The sequence below is a fragment of the Setaria viridis genome, chromosome 1, assembly GCF_005286985.2.
Source record: "Setaria viridis chromosome 1, Setaria_viridis_v4.0, whole genome shotgun sequence".
NCBI lineage: Eukaryota > Viridiplantae > Streptophyta > Magnoliopsida > Poales > Poaceae > Setaria > Setaria viridis.
In genome coordinates, this window is record NC_048263.2 from 10444070 (window position 1) to 10470764 (window position 26695).

Genomic DNA, 26695 nt, shown 5'->3' on the forward strand with positions numbered 1-26695 from the left:
GCATATATTGAGTATGTTTTATCGGCAAGATTGCTCCCGTTGATAGGTGGACGTGTACTCGTGTGGGATTCGCGTGGGATGTTTGCTCGGCAAATTTCTCAAGGAATCATTGATCGTGCTGTGGCTCCCATGCAACAAGTTAGTACACGCATTTGAGATCCTCTCCCGCCCAAAAAGGAAAGGGTAACACAGCATATCCAGACTCAATTCAAAGCATCACCCAGTTTTAACCACCTCAAATTTTTCACTGCAATCACTGGGGGGCCTTGAATGCCATTCAACGAAAAGAATCCAAACATTATCCCCAAACATCATCTTCTTCCTCATAGGACGACATGTTAGTATCCACATCAGCACCCAGATTAGACCTCAACTGGACCACTAACATGGAAGTACGGAACTGCAAATTAATAGTTTATGGACATAGATGATGCCCTTGGGCATGTTTAGGGACCGCTGCTGATACTCTCAGATGAGTCTGGGGACTGCTGATGGCACAACTAAAAAGCCTATGTGGACGGCATTGTCAACATGCATTACATTTTGCAGTTCTAAGAAAGACTCCAACAGGGTTACTGAATGATGCAATATCCTCCAACCAGAACATATCAGATTTTTCACTACATATAATAGGATGAAGAGGATGTGGGCAACAAGAGGATACAATAGCATAATGACTAAATGTCCAGAAGGACTATTCCTTTCTCCATGGATGTCATAAGGATGTAAAACTTCATCAATGGAAGCAATGTAAGTATGCAACAAAATATCAACAGCTTGTGGTCATTTCCTGACTGCAGAAAAGCCTCTCATCAGCCGGGCCAGGGGAAAATTGTAGAGCGGGAAATGCTCTGCCTTGTTAGCATAGATCCTGTTTCAAGTAGTAGGGAATCAGGTTATAGGTTATGCCGGTTTATTAGAGAACATAGAGCCAACACAAACTGCATAACATGATAGATATATAATACTGAATTTTTTGTAACATGAGCATCTACAAATCATGATTAAGACTTTGACTATGGAGCTAAAAACAATTTTCCCCTGTTTGTATTTGACCTTATGTAACTGTCAAGTTAGCCATTCAAAACGTTTCATAGACTGATGAAGAGATGATAAATGAGATACTGACCAGAGTGATCATAAAACGATGGTCAACATTTAGCTTTACAAGGATGTCAATCTGAGTTCGATTTTAATCACATCAATGTTTTGGATCAACTCCATCTTCATGATTATCGTTCCTGTGAATTGCGTCGCGTAACACATAGCCAAGTTCGGTCCTTCTCTAGCAATCCTTCCTCTGAGATAGGGATATGCAAGTGGCCTTTCTCAGATTCCTGAATTTCAAAGAGAACAGATGGAAGAATCAAAAAAATCTGTCCACATAAAGTACAAGAAACTGAACCTGATCGAAAAGTTTTAGATTATCTTAATACTTAAATCTGCACAACTGCACTATTTTATTTGAAAATACAGTTGTATTCTCTATACAATTCCGATACATAATTGACGGTACATTATATTTCTTGGACAACTGTAAGCGATATTATTAATCGATTTGTTATGACATGCACTAAAAAATAAGCGGTACAATATTTATCCTTTTCTCTCAATTAATGAGAAAATTATGTTTTTTCTTCTTTTCTTAAGAGCCAAGGACTGATGTGGGGTACAACTGCAGAACCAAAAGAAAAAAAAAAGTTGTGTACTAAGTGAGAAAACAGCTGACCAGGAGGCGGCAGGCCAAAGAAAAAAACCTTATACAGTTAGTAGATTCTTTCTATCTATGAAACAAACTGTTCTTGCATAGTAGAGTTGATTCTATAACCCAGCATATTGATTTCATTCTGTTCAACTGCAGATATTACAGCTGTACTGCCTCAAAACCCCATTTAACAAGACCATTTATTTTTTTTCTCGAACAAGCAGGAGAGCTGCATATCTTTGTCTTAATAGAGAAAAAAACAAGACCATTTATCATTCATAATCCTCATTAAGTGTCTCAGTTCATAATCTACCTAGACACAACCTACATAATCAATGGAACATATTCAAACACTATAATTAAGCAACTAGAAAAAATTCTTAGTTTTCCAGTCAAGTAGAAGAAAGACTTGAAATGGGTATACTCCACAACTGATATATTATTTCACGAAAGTCAAACCTGAATTACAACTGAGTAAGGAGGTGGCATTCGAAATGTGACGGAGCTTTCATCATAGGTGAAGTGTACCTGTTGTGAAAATGCTCTGCTGTAAATTGTAGTGAGATACAGATTTGCTGAGCAATGGACAACTCATTTTATGATATGCATTTATGTTAGTCAAGCAATGGTTCAGGACAAAGATGATGCCTATAAAAAAATTAGGTGCTACTATTCTTTTTGGTTTTGTCCTCAAATATCATACCAATTGTATCTAAAACACTCTGCAAAACATATAGAACTAATAGATACTATTTCATGGCTTTCTAGCTAACTTTTTTTTTTAGCGGAAACAGTAGGGGAACTCCCTACTATGGTAAATATATTATAAATATATGAAAGAAATAAGGAAAACTGTACATGGCCTCAAAAGGCCCAAAATCCTAAAGGAACAAGCACTAACTACGGTCTGCTTTCTAGTTTCTTAGTGATGTAGCAATGCACGATATGGAAAATCTTTTGTCCGTGTTCAGTTTCATCTTCAGCATGTTTAAATTTTCAGATGAAAACGGTTTTTGCCTAAATATTAGCTTGTTATATGCACAAGATCAGCATCCAACAGTGTAAGGCAACAGTGTGGTAGAATATAGCAATAGTAGAATTAGCTTCAACTTCCATAGATGAGATCATGAGAACCTTCTCTTTTGTCAAATACATGATCCTCACCTGATGCCTTTCCTTCCATTTGGGGAAGAAATCTTTTTCCAATATCTGAAATGTGTGGTCTCTCATTTCATCATTGGTAATGATCAAGCATTTGCATCTGATAGCAGCGTATAGCCAGTACCTGAACTATATGGCCGAAATGTTATTTACTGCAGCAGGGCAGCATATACATTTAGGAATAATTCAAGGATAGCAATAACATAGAAAGCAAAACCAAGGATGGCAGCAAGTTGCTAAAACCACTCTGCAGAAGCAGATAATAAATAAATAGTTTTTCAAGTTGATCATAAACAAGTTCATTCCGTTCAATACATCTATATAATTTAAAATTGAGTTTTTTGAGAAACATAAATTGATATTTTAAAAGGAAAATAATGGAATTAATTGAGTAAATTCCACTGGGCCACTAAACTTGCTGTGATGGTTCAAATAGGTCATTGAACTCCTAATGTGAAACTGTTGAAGACATAAAAGTGTGACACCTCATATGACGAAGCTAGATTACAGACTAAAAGATACTAACTGGGATGGTGGGGATAAATTGTATCGATATAACATAGCAGCAGTTTAAAGAGTTACTCGTGAGCTACTTGAAGCATTGCAACAAGTTGGTGACCCACTAACCCGTAACACAATTTTCTCAAGTTAACTTCAATATGCAAATGGATAGTTGGTGCAAAGCTTCCTAGAGATATCTCAAAATCTTACCAATCATCATTTGATCCATTAGGGGTTGCGTAGATAGAATTCGCTTGCTTCCATTTCTCTACCAACTTGTGATTACCAGGTTTTTTCATGCGTTCTCCTGTGAGATGCCTATTATGTAAAACTATCAAAGGCCACTTTCTTGACGCAAACCTTTGCCTTATAGCATCAGCAACAGCATTAACCTGTCCAGTTAATCAAGGACAAGTGCAAAATAAAGATAGAGAGATTTTAAAAACTAGAAGAAAGAAAAAATTAAGAATATACAAGAAAGATTTAACACAATATGCATGCCTTATTCAAGGAAAGATGTTTGTGGCTAAAAAGGCCAACATTGGCAGCATCCACGACTGCTTCAAAAGGTCCGTGCTTTTCAAGCCATTTCTGAACATTGAAAACAGGGTCCAAAAGATAAATAGATGCCTAATGAGAGTTACGAAGAAAGTACAAATATAACCTTGCATAAAGGAGCTATGAGCTACGAAGAAACAATCCAGAATACCTATTTCTGATGCGTAAGGTTCACAATTAAAGTCCTAACAAAATCCTAATGTTATCAGTGAAAGGTCAAACTATTTCTGATATGAAGATAATAATTAGTTTTTTAGATAGCAGCACTGATAGGTTTGCGACAATGTAGGATCTAGACATTGTAGCTTATATGCAGAATTAATGTAGTTCTGTTATTTTTATCATTTTATTATTGAATAGTGTTCTGAGGATGCTCTCAAAATCAATACATTCGTTTAATTTTCATCTGGGGTATTCACATTCCTATTGCCCCAATCAATGGTTGTTGAAAGATTTTATATATCCTCAACAGTTCTGTATCATGTAAAACTCATATGTTTGACTCATGTGGGGTAAACCAAAATTACCAAAGTTCAAGGTAGATCACCTGGAATTTCTCAAAGTTTGAGTTTCTCTCTCTCTTGATAGCTAATTTTGACACAAATGTGGCAAAATCTTCTGTTTCTTTTGGGTCAAGATCTATAATAGTCAGCTTCTCTCCACAAGCTAGGCAGGCACCATTCTTGTTGATGTGCGAGCGTGTTACAGTCCATTTCCCTCTTCCTAGCCAACCAAACCCGTGCCAACCCCCTCCATTATTCTCAATAGCCTTCGAAATAACACCTGCATCCCACTTTCTCTTCCCAACTTTAGATGCTGTTGGGCTCCTAAACCAAGCCTCAAATAATTGAGCTGTGGAAAGAGATACCTGCCTGACAGCAGCCCTAAACTTATGCAGCAAATAATACACCTTGTCTCCGCGTCGCCCAACCACACTAACCCTGAGAAGCATCTTCAACTCAGCTTCTTCCGGTGTGATTCCACATTCCAACATATGGGCTTCCACTTCAAATGCTTTTTCAACATTACCACTGTTGCAAAACGCAGTCAAAGCAGGACCATATGACCGCAACTTTGGAGTTATACCGAGGTCTTTCATTTGTTTGACAACCTCAAAAGCCATGTCACCATCACCCATTGACAAAGCCATACGTGCCTTTGCAGTCAGAGCAGCCTCACTCATTTGAACTCTCTCTTTCTCTGCGCACATCTTCTCAAATATCTCAAACCCTCGTGCACGTGCATATTCTCTGAGCTCATCTCCTACTGGTATGGTAATTGTTTGCACAGTCAAATCACCTGAAGGCAACATTTCTGCCTTTTCTTTCTCCTGATCTTGAACGAGACCTTCAGATGCATCATCTACCTCTGAACCCCCCAAGCTTCCACTGGGTGATGAATCAAGTTTCTGTGCAGGACCAATACTAGTGATGCCACTAGCAGTGTTGCCACTCTTTGCTGGTTGGACAAAACCAAGGGCAGCAGAAGAGCACAGGTAAAGGAGGACATTGTAGTGGTGCTGCCCCAATCTAATCCCGTCCTCAATCGCAGAGTCAAACAGCGAGATTGCCCTCATCACATCTCCTCTCTTCGAGCACATGTCCAGCAGAACTCTCAGCTTGCCTCCCTGCTCACCACCCTTCACTCTCATCTTTTTCTTGGTCACATTTCTACTTCCTCTATCCACATCTCTTGAATTTCCAGAATTTCCTGATTCTTTTTCCCACATTCCATTTCCACCTCTAGTCCACCGTTTCCCATCCCTTTGCCATTCTTGCTCCCCAGTCCGAATCGGGCCTCTCCTCCAATTCTTCTCTTGGGACTCCCAGTCCAGACGTTCTTCGCCCACAACCCTGTCCCCTTTCTTCCACGGCCTTGGCACGCCACGGCTCCCTTCCCGCTGCAGCGGCGTGCCTGCCTCCCGTGACGTGGTGTCTCCTCGCACAGTTCCTCCGTTTGCGCCATGCCGTACTCCGGCTGAGCCAGTTCTGCCTTCCTCGGTTCTTGGAGGCCTGCCGCCGTCTCTCCGGGGCATTACGTCGAGCACCTCGCGGGCGCGGCAAGACAGTGGAGGCACAAAGCACCTGTGGGAGCCGATGAGAGGCGAGGAGGATGCAGGGAAGAGGATGTGGCGGTGGTGGGCGGGGAGAGAGTGCGTGGCGAAGAGGGAGGCCATGACGGTGGCAGAGCTGCCGTGAGTGCGGGAGCGAGGCGGGTGGAGCGTGAGGTTTAAAAGGAAGCTGGGACGAGCAGGAGATAAGGGCCCTGAGCTTATTAGTCTGATAATCTAGATTTACCGAGAATAAGCTGTCAATAAGCTGTGAGTTTGGCAGCTTGGTTATTTATGGTTGATTATCTATTCTGAATGTAAAATGACATGTATCCCTTCATAGCTGATGATAGCTTATTTGATTCATGAGTACGAGCAGAAGATGATTTTAACAATATTTTTTAAGTTAGCGAAATACAAATTTTGATAAAATAATTAGTAATACGTTCCAAGTCATTGAACTAGCCAAGACAACAAGTAGTAGTGTTTTATGCCATTTCAAATACTACCCATTAGGCCTCCTCCAATGGTACGAGGTAGTACCTAGCTTTAACACTTTAGGAGACAACGTTTCCATCTGGCTCTTAGCACATAGCTCATGATATGAACGAACCCACACGTTATTCTCACAAGTGCGTGTATGAGACTATCTCTTGATCAAGAGATAGCTATTTTCTCTTCTATTAAGATATAAGAAAATATTCTATGAGCTAGCTTATATGCAACATTAGAGGAGGCGTTAGTTCATCTCTAAGATGGACTACAACAATTCATCACCGAAAGCCACTGCTGCCTCTACTTTGCTGCTGCCTCTGCTGCTCTACTTGGGTCTGGCTGACCGCCCACCTCTTTTGCCCTGCTGCTGCCCCTGTTGCCCTGCTTTGCTCTAGCTGGCTGCCCGCCTGCTGCTCCACGCCGCCGCGTCCCTACTGCTCCCTGCAGGTCGCGTTGCACCGCCGCCTCCGCCTGACGCGCCGCGCCTGCTCCCTGCGGGCTGCAGCCTGCATAGATCTGCCATGGGGGAGTCGTTTGGCCTCGAAGAGGACGGCGATCTGAGAGGGCTGGCGCAAAACCCTAGTGTGAGGGAGAGGTCAACGGGCCAATTTCTCGCACCGCGGGACGGATTACACGTTTTGATCATAGGCAAGCTGCGGTGGGTGAGGGCCTCTCGCGGGGCAGCGCCGTGCGGTCGCCGGGATTCTCCACCGCACCGCGGTTCCCAACGGGCTAAGGTTTCGCCAAATAATTTTGGCCCAAATGGAAAGAGCATTAAGCCAATATATTTTTTTCTTTTTTGACTTATTAGGCACGACATTTTGTAGCATTGTATCGAAAAAGGATTGGGCTCCTTTTTGTAAGGAAAATGTGTAAGAAATTTCAAAGAATAAAAATAATATGGAAATTTTCAAATAAAATTTCAGGTTGATGACTTCGCATAAAAATTGGGAGGATTATGTACATGATGTACAACCTCACAAAAAAAATGTATTTGTGCCCATATATCGTCTCTCTTTCAGTGTTTCCTCGTGACGCTGCTAGAACACCCTGTGAAGTCTGAACTGTGATAACTCAGTCGGAACTCGGACGTAGTAAGTAGCAACATTGCCCATTTTACTACTGCAATCATATTTTTATTTAATTTTGGAGTACTTTTTTAGATGAGGCTTTATTCCCATGTTGAACTAAGGCTCAGGCAGTCAGGCCTATACAAGCCACATAGAACAGGGTCCTGAATTTTGCACAGCAATGTGCAAAGAACCATTAATTATTATAACAGAAATGGTGAAATGAAGAGAGAATGGCAGGAATTAACATTGGAGTTCCTTTTAGCATGATGTGCTATATGTATAGCACAATATGAACAGGGTCGTAATGAGAATTCGGCAGATCCTAGATAGATTTGAGTTATTTCTTTAGGAATCGAATAGCAGAAAGAAATAAAAATCTAACAATACAATACATAATTGCCCCCAAATTATTTGGACAGACACATTACAAAAAGGGTGGAACTGCTATCATAAAGGCATGGAGTTTCCTGCCAAGAGAAAGAAACAAGTTAAAGTGAGTTTTGTTACAGTAAGGTGTTAAGTGCAAATCAAAGCTCAAAGGAATCCCAAAAGCATGCACAACGATCATTTAACCAATCCTGGAAGAGAACAAAACTGGAACATGTAACTGTACTTAAACGTCAAAGCTAATTTCATAAGCAAATTGCATAAATTTACAATTAATAGTTTCCATGGTAAGGTAGTGGATCACTCAAGTATTGTGAACCATTATATAAAATAATCACAGCACTGCAACGAATGACCTGATCTACACTTTCATTCAGACGACCATCCATATATAGAGCATATATCAATCATTTCTCACTAATAGTCCAGCCATTATATTAGTTCTACAGAAGTTCTTTGCTCTCAAGTTCATTTGTGCTATTTATTAAAATGAAGTGTAGTTTGCATGAGTTGGGGCCCTGGGTACCAAGAAAGCCAGTGTATAAACTCATTTTTTTAGTGATAACCTAGTTTTAGCATATTTTATCATGGAGATCCATGCTGCATCAAAACAGAAGTGCCAAGGTGATGTATTGAACTAGGGGAAGCGATAGAAACAATAGTGAAACAAGATTTTGAAGTTCACTGAAGATATGCTATGCTACTAAATCATTTGCTATATTTAGTTTGCCAATCACTTGAATCACTACATCTACAAACCCATCAAGGCATGCAAGATCAGTGCCAGGAATCTCAAAGGTATCTATAACACCAGGCAAAGAAATCAGTAAACAAGTAGCACAACGTTTTCACAAGGTATAATATATGAATGGTCATCATTTGTGCATAGCCCATGTGTATAAGTGTATTCCTTTAGGATAAATGAAAATCATCAAAGACTGCCATTCCTAAATAGAAATAGAACAAAACCAAGCTTATTAAGTAAAATAGTCAGGAAAAGCATGGAAGTGAATATATTCTGGAGTCAAGGAAAAGCATGAAAATGAACATTTACACGATGATACCTAATGTCCTAATATGCAAGAGATGCGCATAAATATCCATCTGAAATTACCAGTTGCCTACAGAATAGAAAAATTCGGCAAAAAAATCCCGCCTCCCCTGCAATCTTAGAGCCAGAATTTGCGCACTTAGTTACAGTAGCAAATCCTAACATACCATCCATCAGAATAACAGGACCGTATCCAATCAAATCAAACAACTAACTTGGCCCAAACAGCCAATCTACAATGCTTAAAACTCAAAGAAACTACATTGCAAAGATCAGGGTAGCTGACGAGCACAACTTGTCGGGGATAGATCCGCAGTACCCGCAAGGAAGGAAGAAGATGACTCCTACTAGGATTCCCCTGTAATCCTACTAGGACTCATACCATGTAATCATACTAGGACTCATACCATGTAATTATACTAGGACTCCTACCTTGTAACCGACTAGTAATCCCACCCCCTGAGTATATAAAGGAGGGCATGAATCCCTAGATAGGTAGTCAAAGACCTCATAGAACCACAAAAGAGGATCAAATCCTCAACACCAAACAATACCCAAGCGCAGGACGCAATATACAACACCCCAAACAGGACGTAGGGTATTACGCTACTGTACGTAGGATACCAAGTAAAGTTAGCATGTAAAAATTCCTTTTGTATAACTTATTTTAGCCTATTTGATCAGCAAGATCAATGCTGAAGCAAAGGGTAAAATCAGTGCCAAGTTGATGTTTGGAGATACAGAAAGCAACTGAAGCATAAGTGAAAACAAGGTTTCACTGGTAAATTGTTCACTGAAGAGATGCTACGCAGTTAAATTATTTGCTACATTTTGTTTGTTAATCACTTGAATCAGTACACTAGGAACCTCAAAGATATCTGTGACACCATGCATACCAGTCAGCACTAGCGAAGTACCACAATGTTTTCACAAGGTATAACACATGGGTATAATTTACACGTGATCAATTTGTTATGCATTGGAAAAGATGAAAATCATAAAGAGACTCTGCCATTCCTAAATAGAGACAAAACAAAGCCAAGCTTATCGAGTTAAATATAGTCAGGAAAAGAATGGGAGCCAACATTTTTTGCAAAGACACCTAATATGCAAGAGATGAGTAAGAATAACCACCCGAAATTGCCAGTTACATACAAAACGGCAAAATTGAGCAAAAGATTCCATCCCTGGAATTCAACAGCGAAAATTGTGCTTTCGGTTACAGTGTCCATTGCTAATCCACATTCCTTCAGAACAGTAGGATCATATATTCATATCCAATCAAATCAAACAACTAACTAGGCTAAAGAGCCAATCCACCACGCTTAAAACTAGCTAGGATCCACAGAAACTACACTGCAAACATACATATACACATATCGAGTTTCAAGCAGATTGCAGTTAGCAACTTAGCATGCAGAAGTCAGAGCACCGGAACGAGCGACCCCTGCTCCCAGCCTCACCGAACCTAGACAACCCATTGGACCATATCCTGTCCTTCCAAGAACATGTAAGGAAGAACCGCACCTTGGGGGACGAGACACCAGCTCCGAGACTCAGACGCGATGGCCGACTGCAGCCTCGCGGACGCGACAGCGCTGTGGAGCGGCAGCGCGGAGAGCAACCCATCGGACACAAGCGGTAACCTGCAACGCCAACCATACACCAAAGCACGGCGGCCGCGTTTTACGTACAGCTAGTGTGAGCGCGAGAAAAGGAGATGTGGGAAGAGGAGACGACGCGTGGGGGAGGATGGAGGGCGCGTACCTGTTGATGCAGGAGGCGCGGCGAGAGGCGGGGAGGCAGCTGCGGTGGAGGAGGGAGTAGGAGACGGCGCGGGCTAAGGCCTTAGATCGGGCGGCGACGGCGGTGGCCGCCATTGCTGTAGTTGTGCGGAGGACCAAATTGCGGCGGAGGGCAGCAGAGGGAAGGGGATGGGATGGGCTTTTACACCGTGGCCGAAGAGGGGTTTTGGAACTTTGGGCTTTTACAGCCACTGTGGCTTTGGGCCACGTTGGCCCAGGACTAGAGCCGAATTCCGGCCCAATATCTACGACATGTTTGGTTTGTGACCCAATGAGTTGGGCTAAATTTTGGTCATGCCAAAACACAGGACACAGGGTACGTCTATCTATCACCGCACACGCGATAAGTTGTAAGGAGCAGCATACTAAATAGATATCCCACCAATTATAACCTACCACGTGCTTGCTCCCCACTAATCTAGCCCATGAGATGTTCCATGCATGCACCTACATATATATACTCCATATTATGTCTAGATACATAGAAAAACTATATATCTAGAAAATGTAAAATGATCTACAATGCTAAAGAGAGGGAGTAGCAATTTAAGAATCATTATCACAAAAGGAAGCACCATGTTGTAATAGTGTATAACTTCGATTAATATGATGAACAAGTATGTCATGAAAAAGCTTCATTGCAAATGGTGCAATGCAATGCATGACCTTAATTCTATCCACACATCGCAAGGAAGGAGGTGAGGGCTGCAACCATATTGCTTTGCTATATTTGAATGTGCATAGCTGTACCCATACTTACCACATCAATTTGGCTACAGTTTCTTCATATGCATATAACAACCCAAATGCAAGGTTGCAATGCATGAATTTCATATACTTTAAATTTAACTTCAAGAGTAAAGCCTCACGAGAAAAAAAGATACTTCAAAAAAGATACTTCAATATAAAGTTAATTTTCAGATTTATGTGACTAGTGTGAGGTACTAAAAATTAAGTGGAGGCAATTCAAATAACAAATTTAAAGCGAGTAGACCACCATGCTATTTTTACTTGCCTTCACTGAAGACGAAAAATGTAGTATCCAACCCAATATATTATAGTAGTGGAAGTTGTTGGCTCATATTGCCTAGTTGCAGGTGTATTTTGTGAGTTTAGTAACACAATTGAAGTTTAGGGGGTGAGAGGTAACTTATAATCCTTGTCGCTCTGAACATAGCACATCGGTGTTAACCCTTTTACACGAAGAGAGGATGAAAATATAAGATAGGTGATATGCATATGCGAGCCCATTCCACGTGAGGAGTTGGGCATAAGCAAATTTTGGACACTAGGTGTTACATATGGTATTCATAGTATGAATCCTTGTTGCATCTGCATGTGGATAGGCATATGGCATGACTGTGCATGACGGTGGTTCTAAGCGTCTACTGCATATGTGGTGAGGTGCCAAAAGCATCAACTTTTAAGATGTGGTAAATGTAATACCCCAGCATGATATACCATAGTAGTGGAAGTTGTTGGCCCATGGCCTAGTTGTAGTTGTAATTTGTGGGTTTAGTGCCACCGTGACAGTTAATTCTCATGTGAAAATAAAAGATAACTAGATCTTAAAAATTCCCAAAAAAAACAATATACATCCATCGATCAATCTTGTAGACTTTAATCATCATAGTGATTGGATCTATTATATTTCTAAAAAAATTGCGTACCTTTACATTATAAAATAGTCTAAAGTAACACCTTTAACCTATATCTAAATGAAGAACCTCTGTCATTACAGAAAATAATCTAAAAAACCCCTAACTTTCATCTAAATCACCCACTTAAACCATTATAAGAGATAATCTAATGTAACTCTTAATTTTACATCTAATCACCCATCTCTGTCATTGTTAAAACTTAGGCTAAATAACCCTAAATATTCTATGTATGTCATTATACATAAATATCCTAAAGTACACCAACATCGTCGAAGAGAACCTTACAACATTTACTCTATGAGAGCTAGCGATCCTGCCCTGGTGTACGAGTAGAGCAAATCCAGTACACCAAATTCTTCCGCTTCATGCTTGATCCCAAGGATGACTGCCGGTCCTACATGGGGCAGTTATATGAGCTGAACCTCGCCCTCCATTGTCGTGCCGGACCTCAAGGGCTTTTTTATGGTGTCACGCACGGTCACCAATGCTGAGATAGCTACTGCCACTTCGTAAGTCGCAGTCGAAGCTCCGACCGAGGATGCATGTGTCGGTGGATGGAGCCGAAGTTGATGACCTTCACCATGGACGGTAGAAAGGATGCCACTTTTCAAGGTGATGTTCACCGTGAGGCAGATGGCGCTTTCTTGTTTGGGAGTTTGGTGTGGTCAGATTGCAGGGATCATTTGGTTAGGGTTCTATTTGCAGTTTGCTCGGTTATCGAAGACATCGTCATAGATGTCTAGTAAATTTAATAACTTTTGCTAAATATTCTTTGGATGTTCAACGGAACAATGAGAATGTTGGGTTAATAAAAAGAATTAATTGTTGGAATGTTAGCACAGGTCATGTTATGTACACATGGAACTAAAACTAAGTTTGGTTGTGTTTTTTAGAATGATTTGATTTCCAATCTAGCGAGGCTTGTAGGGAGTCATTACTCAGCAACCAGCAAAACCTAGGCAGTTCTGCCCCTATTTTTGAGACCCTCAAACGTGCCTCCAATTCTAGCATCAGCTCCTACTTTTTCCTTTCTGTTTCAGCATATACTCTATATTTATGGTAGTTAACAACACAATAATTCAAAAATGAATATTTACATCGCATAAAATCAACAATATTCAAACCCAAATTTAAACTAAAATTCCAAAAAAAAATTAACATTGTAATGACAAATATCATGCAAACATCACAAATAGTTCAGCCAAAAATAGTGAAACACATATCTTAAAAAATCAGGTCGCAAAAAAAATCTTCAAAAATCAATGACATGAAAATAGTGGTACATAGCACCATGAATAATGGCATGAAATCATTCAATTAGTGTCGCCATTGACAGGGGAAGCCATCAACAAAGCATGTGCGAGAGAAGAGGGCTTTGGCATGACATGGAGGCGCGGCATGGTAGGCTCAATCGAGTGTCGTGGCAGCACACGGCCTTAGGACGTCATGCATGGATGACATATCCACAACCTATATCCTAGATGGAGGAACGCACATGTTGTTCATCCAAGCATATTCCACATCATCCCATGTTTCCTTTGATCTTGCCAGATATGGAACACATTGTGGGATAATTATTTATGATAACAAAAATAATAGATCTTGGTGTAAAGCACTCCTGCCGAGCTCATCCTACATCTAGACCCCATACTTCCATAGTTTCTCCACATCTTCCATTACATTCTCAAGAAAAAAACATCAATTTAGGGTTTAGGGAGCCATGTATAAGAATGGGTAGCAAAATATACTTTTACTTGTGAAAGGACCATGAAGGAAGGTTATACATGGTGAACACTGGCCATGTGATGTGTGTTTCTTTCACCATAAGAATTCATCCCATCAATACTGAATGTGAACCTTATATTAATTTTTCCACCATTGAAGTCTTTGTGATTGGCATCGATAGTTTTCAACTAGCGAGCGACGGCTAGGTGTCGAGGCTTTTTATCATCCTTCGTGGCACAATAGACATGCTAGGATGACATTGGTTCAATATTCCTAAGATTTGAGAACAAATGATTTAGGTAATCTATCACTAGCAGGTCCGTTGGTATTTCTTATGGCCTAAAGATTAATTCAAGATTAATTCTGCAAGTGCACAGAATCACGCTGTAGCATTTTACCCGAGAGTATTCCAAGGTATCGCATTTATATTTTCCACAGGGAAGCACTAGTGGCATAGACGATCGGTAAATAAATCTTTTGAGCGTTACCACAACTTAACGAGCTACAAGTCAGCAGGGATAAACATAGATAGGCGTGATAACAGTGACACAGAGGAGATCCAAGATAAATAAAGATAGAGAGCGGACTAGCTAGTTGGGAGGAGAACGAGACGAGACTAGGTTCCTAATATGAACTATCCAATCGGGTCAACTTCTAATAGAGACTAAACTAGATATGACAACAGCTAAAGAATCCATATCCTAATTCACTCTCTTAACTTCGGGCGCCCAAGGCACCACTACCTTGCAGAAAGGGATGAGAAGGGAAGTGGTACCGCCTACCCCCTAAGTCGTACAGTCTAGAACTAACATGGTGGACTACGTAGGCTGGATAGGGCTATCACCACCTGCCGGCTACCACAACTATTCCGTTGAACTGGGTGCAAATCAAGTCAGAGATAGTTCTATGTTCCACACCTACAACTAGCCATTGAGATATCCTTCGGGAATCCTACAAAGGAACCTCCTTGTCCAATCACAACAATTGGACTCAGACGTGAAACCCACTAAGAGAGATTTTAAAGATAAATCAACTAGAGCCAAAGCTAACCCACTATAGTCTAAACTAGAAATATTGCAACTAGAATAAAGTAGATGCTGAATATGAATTGACTCAATGAAAGATAGAACTTGAACTTATATTAATAACTCAAGTCTTAAAAAGGATAAAGGGAAACATATAAGAGCTTATACCAGAACTTTCGAAGACTTCTCCAGAACCCCGAGGTGAAGCTCGACTCGACTATAACTCCCAACTAAACTATCCTAACTCTACTAAGTAGCGAATGGTAGTGGAGAGCTCCTTCCTGGTGTGTCTTCTCGTTGTGTTGTGAAATCCCTCTATTTATAGCACCTAGGAGGCAGGGGGGTACTTGTAGGGATCGAGGAAAGGCATTTGGAGGTGGGTCCCTAGGTTGGTCGAACTGACTAGGCCAGCCAACCCTAGGATCCACCGCCTCGACCTGATCAACGCCTGAGAACAGCTCCTGGACATCAATTTCTTACATGCAGTTAGGCGGTTGTGCTCCGTGGAGGCCAAGGACCACGTCGGCCAAAGTGGATAGGTCGGCCGAAACTATGCCCGAAGTTGTCCGTTGCTTCATCTTATCATGTGGATGGCTTGGATCAGTCACTGGGTAAGTTGTTCGGTGAGAATTGCTTGACTTGTGGGCCCATAGATCCAAGTGAGTCGCACTCGAGCTTCTTATCAAACCGTCATTCATCAACGTGTAGGATTTTTCCTGAGTGTGTTTCTTTGTGCATGAACTAGAGGGAAGCAACATGGTTGGATCGGCCGACCTAGTGGGTTCGGCCGACCTAACCATTATGCCCAGATTCGGTGTAGAGTTTGTCCTCCTTCTTCCTGCAACAAATAATCACCAAAGCTCATGGAACTTTGTTATTCAAATAAAAATATGCCTATGGATTGGTTCATGCTTCATTATTTCCGAGGATTTGACGGTTGAATTTTGAGGATAATGACCGTCAACAAACACCCCCAAACTTAGACCTTTGCTCGTCCCGAGCAAAGCCATATTATGGTCTCGGCAAATCAGGAGTTGCATCAATGTCCCTACCCTGCGAGTATCTGTTTACAAACCAACACTCTATCTAGTGTTTTGCTCAAGTGATATTAGCATAGGTGTGGTGGTTTACCTTCATTGCGGGGCTTGCGAGGTAGAATAGCTTGACTTGGTTTCATTCCTTCCTATACCTGTTTGGGATCTTATCTCGGAAGGTTTTGAAATATTTTTCAGAATGAAACAATGTTCGTTTAGTGGTAGTCTCACTTGCTCAAGTGGTGTATGATTCCTCACCAAAGGCCTTAGCATTGCTTGAACCTACTAATTCTAATAAGGCTTATGTGGAGCTTGGGTAGGTAAAAAAAATGAGGCACGCATAGTTTGAAAATTATTGCTAAGCCAAAAATTGGTTCTATAGGGAGTTGTGATCAATAGAACTTGGATCAAGAGAGGTGTTCATGGATGATGGAAGGTGAACTCACTCATGGTATGATGGTCTTTATGTACTCCTTATTTTTGATGGATGCTTCCTTTATTTTTTCCCTCTTTCTTTTTCTTTTTTTTTCATCAGGATACTCTTTATTTTCTTTTTCTTTTTTTAATTGCCCATTTATTTTTTAGGGAATTTTTGAGGAAGATCTTTTGGCAGATGGATGGAGTATTTATTTGAAGACCGTGGACACATGGAGTATGTGGTGGATTTATGGTAAGGTGGACACTAGGCCCGGAATGGGTGCTAGTTATTACCATATATGGTGAACACTGATGGATGGATCAAAGATCAAAAGAGCACTTCCCTCAAGGACTCTAAGTTTGGTAAAGCTCATTTTCACAACTAGTGGCTATGTAGAAATTTTCATCATGTAGCATTGTATGGCTGTGGTGGAACTTGCATAACCACTAAGGAACATTTCATTTTTATTTTTGAAATAAAACATCCGAGATTTCACCGTACTAGAGTACAGGGGAAATCTACCAAAATCTTGCCATATCATACTTCACAACAACTTAGACTTGGATCAAAGCATATGCTCTCACAAATTTCAGGTTCATAAATGTGTTGCCAATAAACTTAAGCACCAGTAGAGTATTGGGTTATATACGAGACACTTGCAAAATATTGATAGAGCAACTATTCATCATTTCTAACATGAAAAGAGCATGAACAAATTCTTTACACTAGTTGGGAGTATGAAAGCAAATATTTTTGAGTTTTCAGTTTTATTTTTTTATATATATGCTGAAGTAAAAATAAGGAAAGGAAATGGATAAAATGAAAGAACTAGAGAGAACTAGACTTAGCATTGTGGTGCCTACCTTGCGGGGGCTCCTCCCCCAAACTTGTTTGGTTGCATAAACAATTGCTTGATTCCTACACACACTCACAGCTAAATGCACGTATGTGGGGTCGGTGGAACCACCAATGCTCCAATTTTTTTTTGCTCTTTTACTTACTCCAGTTCTTATGCATTGTTTGGTTCAAGAAATTCAAAATTTAAACATGCAAATGCACTAATTAAAATGGTTGCAGTAAATATGAGGATAAGTTCCGGTTTACCTCACGGTGAGTGCTCATGATTTGGAGTCCTTGAGCTAGACTTCTCTGGTGCGTTTAGCTCGATTTGTCGTTGTCCGGTCTCGGAGAGGATGACACGGATGAAGTTACTTCTTTCTTCCTCCACACCTGGATCGATTTCTTGGGTTTAGGTGTGGGGCTTTTCTTTGCTTGCTCAGAGGAATTAGGGTGTGCCTCTGAGCATTCCGTTGACTTCCCTTTGTTGGAAACCTTTGATTTTGCATTTGGCTTCTTTCGGCTATCATGTGAATGACATGGGTCGATCGAAGAGCACTCCTCTTTCCTTAACTGAAATCTGAACATCTTATCTTTCCTTTCAATGCAAAGCCGGATTACTCCAATCCTGATATTGATCCTTGCCTTGACTTTTTCTGTGTAGGAATGGTCACCCAAGGATGAGCGGCATCTCTGGATCATCTGCTGTGTCGAGGACCACGAAATCCACGGGGATGCAAGAACCTCGGATTTTCATTAGGGGATTCCGTACTATCCCCTCGGTGTAGCGGATTGATGAATCGCCTAGCTGCAAACATATCATGGTAGGGGAAAGACTAGGATAATTCAGCATGTCAAAGATTACCTTGGGCATGATGCTGACGCTTGCTCCTAGGTCACAAAGGGCCTGCCCAACGTGGTAGTCCCACATTGAACAGCTAATCGCCGGATATCCTGGATCTTCCACCTTTACTGCTGGTTCGTCCCAAGAATTCTTCCTTTGGTGCATAAACTTCGCGGCACAGTTAGCAATAGGCGGGTTCCAGGATGGTTTACTCCATGTAAACTATGCTAACATTTCCCGAGGGGGATTCTCGAGCTAACCAGGAATCCTCCCCGTTTCAGACGAAGGTAGAGAAGTGGCTAATTGAGCTACTTGTGTTTCAATCATTTTATTAAAGCTCAATTGATTCTTAATAGCACAAGAGAAAAACTCCATTTTAGAATCTAAGCTTTCAAGAATTTTATCGGTGGCATGCAACTTCTTGCTAATATTCTAGTTATTTTTTACTTGGCCTAGAACAAGATATTTAATGGACGGTTGGTTATTGAAATTACCATTATTATTGAAATTGTTACCTCCCTACGGTCGATCGAAGGAGAGGTTGGGTCTTGTATTCCAACCGTGGTAGTTGAAGTTGTTCGGCCTGTACCCATTGTTGCTGCTGCTATTGTTGCCGATGAAGAACGCATCTTCTTGTGTTTCGGGACAATCATTCCCCGAATGATCCGAATTACCACAAACCTTGCACATCATGCGAGTATCCATGGCTTGAACTTTTTCATGTGTAGGGGCCTCCAGTTTCTTCATCAAAAGGTCCATCTTGGCAGCTAACATATCCATTCCATCAATTTGGTGGACTCCACGGGTACATGGGGATGCGCGTTCATCGCCCCATCCTTGATTTGCCACCATCTTCTCAATTAGAGATCGAGCTGCCCTGACATCTAATGAGAACAAAGCACCTGCAGCAGCAGCAGCATCAATATGATCACGAGCAGTACGCTTGAGCCCGTGGTAGAAGTTCTGAATTAAGAACCAATCTTGCATGCCGTGGTGGGGACACGCTGCAATGTACTCTTGAAGGCGTTCCCATGCTTCCAGTATGGATTCATCGTTCTGCTGCTGGAAGCTTGAAATCTTGTTCCGAAGGGCATTGGTTTTCCTAATCGGAAAGAATTTGGTAAGAAATGCATTGGAACATTTCTCCCAAGTGTCTACGGTGTTGCGGTCGGCGTAGAACCATTTCTTTGCCTTCCCTAACAGTGAGAAAGGAAATAGACAAAGGCGAACAGCATCTATAGATGCACCTCTTATAGTGAATGTGCTGCATATCCGCAGAAAATGCTGAAGGTGAGCGTTGGCATCTTCATTCATCTTGCCGCAGAATGGACTAGCTTGCACCATGTTGATAAGTGCGGGCTTCAGCTCAGAAGTCCTATCCCCCACGTTTCAGGTCCAACTGGGATGTTGGTGTTGGAGGGAGCGGAGAACTCGCGGATCATCTTTCTAGCCATACTTGCTAAAGCTGATGGTGTGTTGCTGTCACGGGCAATTGGGTCCGTGTTCGAGATCTTCTGAGGGAGGGGGATGCTGCGAGGTCAGACTCTCCTCAGCAGCAATTTAGGATTGTCAAGATAATTCACTGGCGGCTCAAATTTACCTCCGGACCTACTCATGCACTGCTCTGATCCACAGAAAAGAAATAGCACAGGGGTAAGCCCGCTTGAGCAGCGGTGTGCCAAATTATGATAAGATCGAAAAGAAATATTTAATGATGTCTAATTGCCAATTGCTTCCCCGGCAACGGCGCTAGAAATGCTTGTTAGTATCTCTTATGGCCTAAAGATTAATTTCAGATTAATTTGCAAGCGCATAGAATCACTGTTGTAGCATTTCACCCGGGAGTATTCCAAGGTATTGTATTTATATTTTTTCAGAGGGAAGCACTAGTGGCGTAGACGATCTCTTAATAAATCCTTCGAGCGTTACCACAACTAAACAAGCTACAAGTCAGCAGGGATGACAATAGATAGGCACGATAATAGTGGCACAGAGGAGATCCAAGATAAATAAAGATAGAGAGCGGAGTAGCTAGTTGGGAGGAGAACGAGACGAGACTAGGTTCCTAAAATGAACTATTCAATTGGGTCAACTTCTAATAGAGACTAAACTAGATATGACAACGGCTAAAGAATCCTTATCCTAATTCACTCTCTTAACTTCGGGCGCCCGAGGCACCACCGCTTGCGGAAAGGGATGAGAAGGGAAGTGGTACCGCCTACCCCCTAAGTCCTACTGGAATTAACGTGGCGGACTATGTAGGCCGGACAGGGCTGTCACCACCTGCCGGCTACCACCACTATTCCGTTGAACTGGGTGCAAATCAAGTCAGAGATAGTTCTAGGTTCCACACCTACAACTAGCCACTGAGATATCCTCCAGGAATCCTACAAAGGAACCTCCTTGTCAGATCACAACAATTGGACTCAGACATGAAAACCACTAAGGGAGATTCTAAAGATAAATCAACTAGAGACAAAGCTAACCCACTATAGTCTAAACTAGAAATATTGCAACCAGAATAAAGTAGATGCTGAATATGAATTGTCTCAATAAAAGATAGAACTTGAAGTTATATTAATAACTCAAGTCTTACAAAAGGATAATGGGAAAGATATAAGAGCTTATACCTGAACTTTCGAAGACTTCTTCTGAACCCCGAGGTGAAGCTCGACTCGACTTTAACTCCCAACTAAACTATCCTAACTCTACTAAGTAGCGAATGGTAGTGGAGAGCTCCTTCCTGGTGTGTCTTCTTGTTGTGTCATGAAATCCCTCTATTTATAGCACCTAGGAGGTAGGAGGGTACTTGTAGGGATCGAGGAGAGGCGGTTGGAGGTGGGTTCCTAGGTTAGCCGAGCTGACCAGGCCGACCGACCCTAGGATCCACCACCTCGACCTGATCAACGCTTGAGAACAGTCCTGGACATCAGTTTCTTGCATGCAGTTAGGCGGTTGTGTTCCGTGGAAGCCAAGGACTTGTCGACCGAAGTGGATAGGTCGGCCGAAACTATGCCCGAAGTTGTCCGTTGCACCGCCTTATTATGTGGATGGCTTGGATCAGTCACTGGGTAGGTTGTTCGGTGGGAATTGCTTGACTTGTGGGCTCATGGATCCAAGTGAGTCACACTCGGGCCTCTGATCAAACTGTCATTCATCAACGCGTGGATTTGTCCCGAGTGTGTTTCTTTGTGCATGGACCAAAGGGAAGCAACATGGTTGGGTCGGCCGACCTGGTGGGTTCAGCCGACCTGACCATTATGCCCAGATTCGGTGCAGAGTTCGTCCTCTACTTTCTGCAACAAATAATAATCAAAGCTCGTTGAACTTTGTTATTCAAATAAAAATATGACTATGAATTGGTTCATGCTTCATTATTTCTGAGGATTTGATGGTTGAATTTTGAGTATAATGACTGTCAACAAACACCAAGGTAGGAACTCTTCTCTTGTCCACGCCTAGATAAGTGTCTTCTTCCAGATGACTACTTGCACTATTTTTTGCACACTTCATCCTCTTCTTCATGTTGGAGGAACCATCCTACTCTTGATGGTAATTGGCATTACTTTTGTAATGACTGGCGCCACAGTTTAAGCATTCTCAAACTTTGCATAATGGCCAGTGTAAAGGATATAGTGGTTCTAACACACATGTATTTGTTTGCTTGTTCATATTCAATGTATTAATAAGGTTCTTGAAATGTGTTTTTGGGCACAAAGTTAGGCTTGAGAAGCAAGCAAGCTAGAAGATGAAGCACAGATCATTGAAACTAGACTAGATGTATGTAGCCTTTAGCATTAAAAGTTGAAGCACGAAGCACATAAGCGTCCACTCCATCTCATAGCCCTTTGAGTCATAAATGGTTCTTGCATTAATTAAATACAACATTCGGCATGTTTATTACACGACACTACTAATGGGTTGGTGGTGTGGGTACCGCCCCTCAGGCGTCCGCACCTAAAGCTTTTTAGTGCCATTCCCTGGATCAGTAATTGGCACTGACATTAGTTGGAATGATTATCAAAGTAGGGATCAGAGGATTGAAAAAGGAAGGAATTAATGTAGTGTTAACTCACCTTTTAAGGGATAATTTAACAGCAATCAAGACGGTGCTTAGGGCTTCTAGAAGACCTAGCAAAACAAGCAAGATTGAGTACTTTTGCCAGAAGTACTAAGCAATTATCTTAACATTGTAAATTAATGACTTGCAAGGGAATTCGACAAAGTGCCGGTGTTTATTTGTAGAAGTGCCATTTCATGCAAAGTGTTACATTGTTTGGATTATTTCTAAAAGAAAATAAGTTTTTATGTATATTTATTGCTTTGGCCTGGGGGGGGGGGGGGATCGGGACCATCCCTGCTAGTGTCCAGATTTTATTAGCAGCGACTGGCGGGGTCCTACCATTACAAGGACAACTATCTTCCTACTATCTATTTTATTGTAAAGGGTGAGACTAATCAAGAGAGCTTTAACCAAGTGGGTTCTTGACTGAGAACTACGACTATTTGAATAGATTAATTAACTCTGCAGAGCTTGTACTTTGTCCATACGATCGGGTAGCCCATACCAAGGCCTTTGGCGGTGCTACCCTATGAGACCCATACCCACCAACGTTTATCTCTAGACAACATCATCTGGTTACATAAACAGATGCGGCTGGGGTCTAACAGGGGTCATATCTCATCCTTTCGTGGACACTATCCCAGGAAAAAGATGCATCATGTCAAGTTATACAGGTCCTCCGGACCTCTACTCATGACCCGTGCCGACTGAACATGAAACTATGTAAAGGTCCTGCTTCAGTCGATCTGTTGCCCACCGTGACTCTATGGGACGGTTTTCTAGATTTTGTTGGTGAGGTGTGAATCACGTCCTCACATAAGCAGGTACTCCCAAAGACCGTACCTTTTCAGCTCGTATGGTTGCAAAAAACACTGGAAAGACTTGCTCTATGAACCAGTCCTTAAGTGACCAAGGTAAGCCTCTGAATAGGAGCTTCCCACGAGGCTATTCACCTTACCTTGTATTCTCCTTAGCTTGTTGCTAGTTATGTTTAGTATATCTTTTTTGTAGAAAACTCACTCATGTGTATATTTACTTAGAAAGTGTTTGGATGTATAATCATGGTCCTAAGCCATCTAATTCTAGTGAGCCCTGAGTAGTAAGGCTATTTTCATGTTTCCTAGAGGGAAAAGTGGAGAGGCTTAATTTTATGGGTATACCTATCCTTATATTAAAAATAGTTTCAAACCATGCAATTTCATATTATTATGTCGATGAATTTTTGTACTCTGAAACATGGGATGAAGTGCATGATCAATGGGTTGGTGTTAAGATTTTCCTTGCTTGTCGAACGAAGAGTCCAAATCCTTAAATGAGTGTTCGGCTCCGAGTCAGACCTCGTATTATCGGAGGAGGCTTAGAGCACTAATTAAATAAGGAAACAATCATACAATCAATCACCAAGCAATAGCAATACAAAGTTTATTAAGGAAGGGTTTTGGAAAGGTTGGTGGTAGGGTTAAGGAACTCTTATAGGATGTGTTTGGAGACTGCTTGTATTTTATGTGGTTTTTCTTATATTTTATGTGGGCTTTCTATGTGTGGCTTCATGGATTAAGGGAGGGTTCAAGGATAGTTTCTAGGGTCTTAGGTATATTCTAAGAATCTCTAAGGTTTTATTTTGGACCTTCTATGAATTTGTTTAGGTGGTTTCTCCATTCTAGGGTCGTGGGTTATGAGTTTTGATATATATGTGAGCTCATGGTAGTGCTTAGAATATATCCTAGTATTTTTAGGAATTTATAGGGCATTTTTGGATCTAAGAAATAAAAAAAAGGATATTTTTGTGGACACTATGGGCCTTTCCTATTGGCTGAAAAGACTTTTATTCGGTTTAATATCCTAATAAAGTGCATAAAGAGTTGGGTGGCTCTAATAGGTTTATGATTTTATCTAGTATTTTGAGAATTTTGGTGGGATTTTTGGATAAAAGGATCGGGCAGAATGACATTTTGGATAAAAGGATTCCCCTGTAATCGTACTAGGACTCATCCCATGTAATTCTACTAGGACTCCTCCATGTAACCGACTAGCTATCCCGCCCCTGGAGTATATAAAGGAGGGAATGGGTATCTAGATCGGCAGAACCATGAACAATAGCCAACAATTAGGCTACTCAACACCCAAGCGCATGGCGCAATATACAAACAACCCAAATAGGACGTAGGGTATTATGCTACTCTGGTAGTCTGAACCTATATAAATCTGTATCTTTTGTCCTCACTTTTACCTTCGAGTTCTAGGTCCGGCGATCCCCCACCGACAAATCGACTACCTCGGATACTCCCTCGGTAGGTTGCCGGTATAAAACACCGACATCTGGCGCGTCAGGTAGGGGCGATCGTCGAGATCATCGGGCGAGCTTGAAGAACCTTATCTTCAAAATCAATCTACTCGATGAGAAACAAGTCACTGAGTTCTAGTCTGAAGCCAGACGCCAAGTTCCAGTTCAAGATCAATCTTCTCAGCAGCACAGCGTGGTTGTTTCTAAGCGACCGCTAATCAGCAACTCGTCGTGTCTCTGCATCAAAATTCAAGACGGAATCAACTCCGTATTCTATTACCAGCTAGCTGCCACGTCAAGCAGGAATCCAGCAGGATTCGATTTCGGTAACCGAGTCCGAAATCGGAGCAAGGCGCCTGCGACAGTGCTATTTCCAAGTCCGAAGTAAAATTCGCATCCTGCAGACAGATCAGTAAATTGCCCCCGTGCACATTTATATTCCCAATGCACAAGGAAGATCACGTTCCCTTTAAAAAAAAAAAGGCTACGACCGTGCACGAGATTGAGAGAGAGAGAGAGCAGGCCAGCATTAAGATCGAGGATAGCTGCCTCTGTCTCCTTGGCGCTCAAAGGAAATTCATCAAAAAATTACTATACTCACACAAAGGAACACCAAAATGCTTCTGAGTGCTTGGTGGCAACACCGACAATCAGCAACGCCAACGAACCACAAGACCTTAGGATCATCACCTAACGTACATAGAAGATGTACGCAGGCACTGCCATCCAGCCGCATCGCTCACCAACGACTACTTCAACTTCGTGAGGGCGCTCGGCCACCCTGCCAACGACTACATCGACATCCGGCCACGTCAACCCGCGTATGACTACTTCAACTTCGCGAGGGCGCTCGGCGATCCGCCGACGACTACCTCGACTACTGGTCTCGACTATAAAATTAGTCGGGGCAAGCCTTGCACCATCATAACCAGTCAGAATTGACTCCGACTAGCCGGCTTCACCAACAACCATCACGCCAGTGACAATCTCGACTACTTCGACGAGCGACTCACTGACGACTACTTCGACTACACCTTGATGCTCCTCGGTGACTACTCATCTCGACTAGAAAATTAGTCGGGACGGGCATCACACCATCGACAACTAGTCGTAATTGACTCTGACTAGTTGGCTTTATCAACAACCATCGCGGTTTACTCGACGACCGCCATGACTTCGTCGACAATCATCCACGAATCAAGCTAAATCACTTATCTAATTACTTTTCCATCTTGCTTCCCGCATGTAGGGCACCTCGCCGACTACCTATTTGTGTACGTCTCTTGATGGGAATTACCCTCCAGAGCTACACTTCACCGACTACTCGCCGGAGGGTAGCAAACTCTTGCGTGCAATCGCGCTCTCTTTTTGTCGCAACAGCAACTACTCCTTTTTGTCTTCTCTTAAGGTCACTAATCTTCTCGAGCAAAACACGCCTTAATTCGTGAAAGCCTCGGGTGCATCTGTCATGCCTAAGCCCATACGCGTACACAAGACAAAGATCTCACACATGCAGTGGCTGCAGCTAAACGGAGACTGAGAGCCTAAACGTAACAGGCTAACTACTCGGGAAGAATATGACCGAAACAAGAGCATGACACACAAAATCAATATTGATCACTGAATAAATTTCAGTAGTTTCAATATTCTACAAAAATGCTACATAATGTACGCATTTTTTTCAGGTCAATCTTCGGCGACAATGCTACAATATACTCAAACGTATCTCCAATGGCTTCGCTAGCTTCCAAGCTCGGGGGCTAAGCGCCAATAACTACTCGATGTAGCTCCTACGGCTCACCTAGTGCATAAGCTCGGGGGCTGGACACTGCAAAGTACTCGACGTGGTTCCTCTGGCTCACTTGGCACATAAGCTCGGGGGCTGGACGCCACAAAAAATACTCAGATGATGACTTGCATGAAGATTCAAGATCCTTGAGTTGATTGTTCAATCAATCCAAGGCTTAGGGGCTGATAAGATACACCCAATAATTGATTTTTTTCAAGTTGAAAGAAAA

At 41.9% G+C, this 26695-nt stretch overlaps 2 protein-coding genes and 1 non-coding gene across 9 annotated transcripts; 1 reads left to right on the plus strand and 2 right to left on the minus strand.

The window, feature by feature from the left end:
- Positions 1–374: 374 nt before the first annotated feature.
- On the minus strand, positions 375–6215 carry LOC117850337 (proteinaceous RNase P 1, chloroplastic/mitochondrial). 7 transcript variants are annotated; one of them, XM_034732168.2, is made up of 7 exons: positions 4473–6212; positions 3869–3958; positions 3578–3759; positions 2870–2990; positions 2165–2233; positions 1130–1337; positions 375–871 (listed from the first exon to the last, which is right to left on the minus strand). In XM_034732168.2, exons 1-6 carry the CDS (start codon positions 6099–6101, stop codon positions 1233–1235), a joined length of 2196 nt encoding a protein of 731 aa, XP_034588059.1. In that variant the 5' UTR covers positions 6102–6212; the 3' UTR covers positions 375–871; positions 1130–1232. The 7 variants fall into 7 exon arrangements, with proteins under 7 accessions (XP_034588059.1, XP_072148659.1, XP_072148664.1 ...); XM_072292558.1 differs by lacking the exon at positions 3869–3958 and having other exon boundaries at positions 4473–6214; XM_072292563.1 differs by lacking the exon at positions 375–871 and having other exon boundaries at positions 1202–1337; positions 2165–2249; positions 4473–6215.
- Positions 6216–7774: 1559 nt separating this feature from the next.
- On the minus strand, positions 7775–10917 carry LOC117850346 (uncharacterized). Its single transcript, XM_034732179.2, has 3 exons — positions 10749–10917; positions 10509–10627; positions 7775–8010 (listed from the first exon to the last, which is right to left on the minus strand). Exons 1-3 carry the CDS (start codon positions 10859–10861, stop codon positions 7991–7993), a joined length of 252 nt encoding a protein of 83 aa, XP_034588070.1. The 5' UTR covers positions 10862–10917; the 3' UTR covers positions 7775–7990.
- Positions 10918–19315: 8398 nt separating this feature from the next.
- On the plus strand, positions 19316–19422 carry LOC117841826 (small nucleolar RNA R71). The gene has a single exon (XR_004637405.1). It is a non-coding gene; the product is annotated as a small nucleolar RNA R71 (small nucleolar RNA).
- The last annotated feature ends 7273 nt before the right edge of the window (positions 19423–26695 follow it).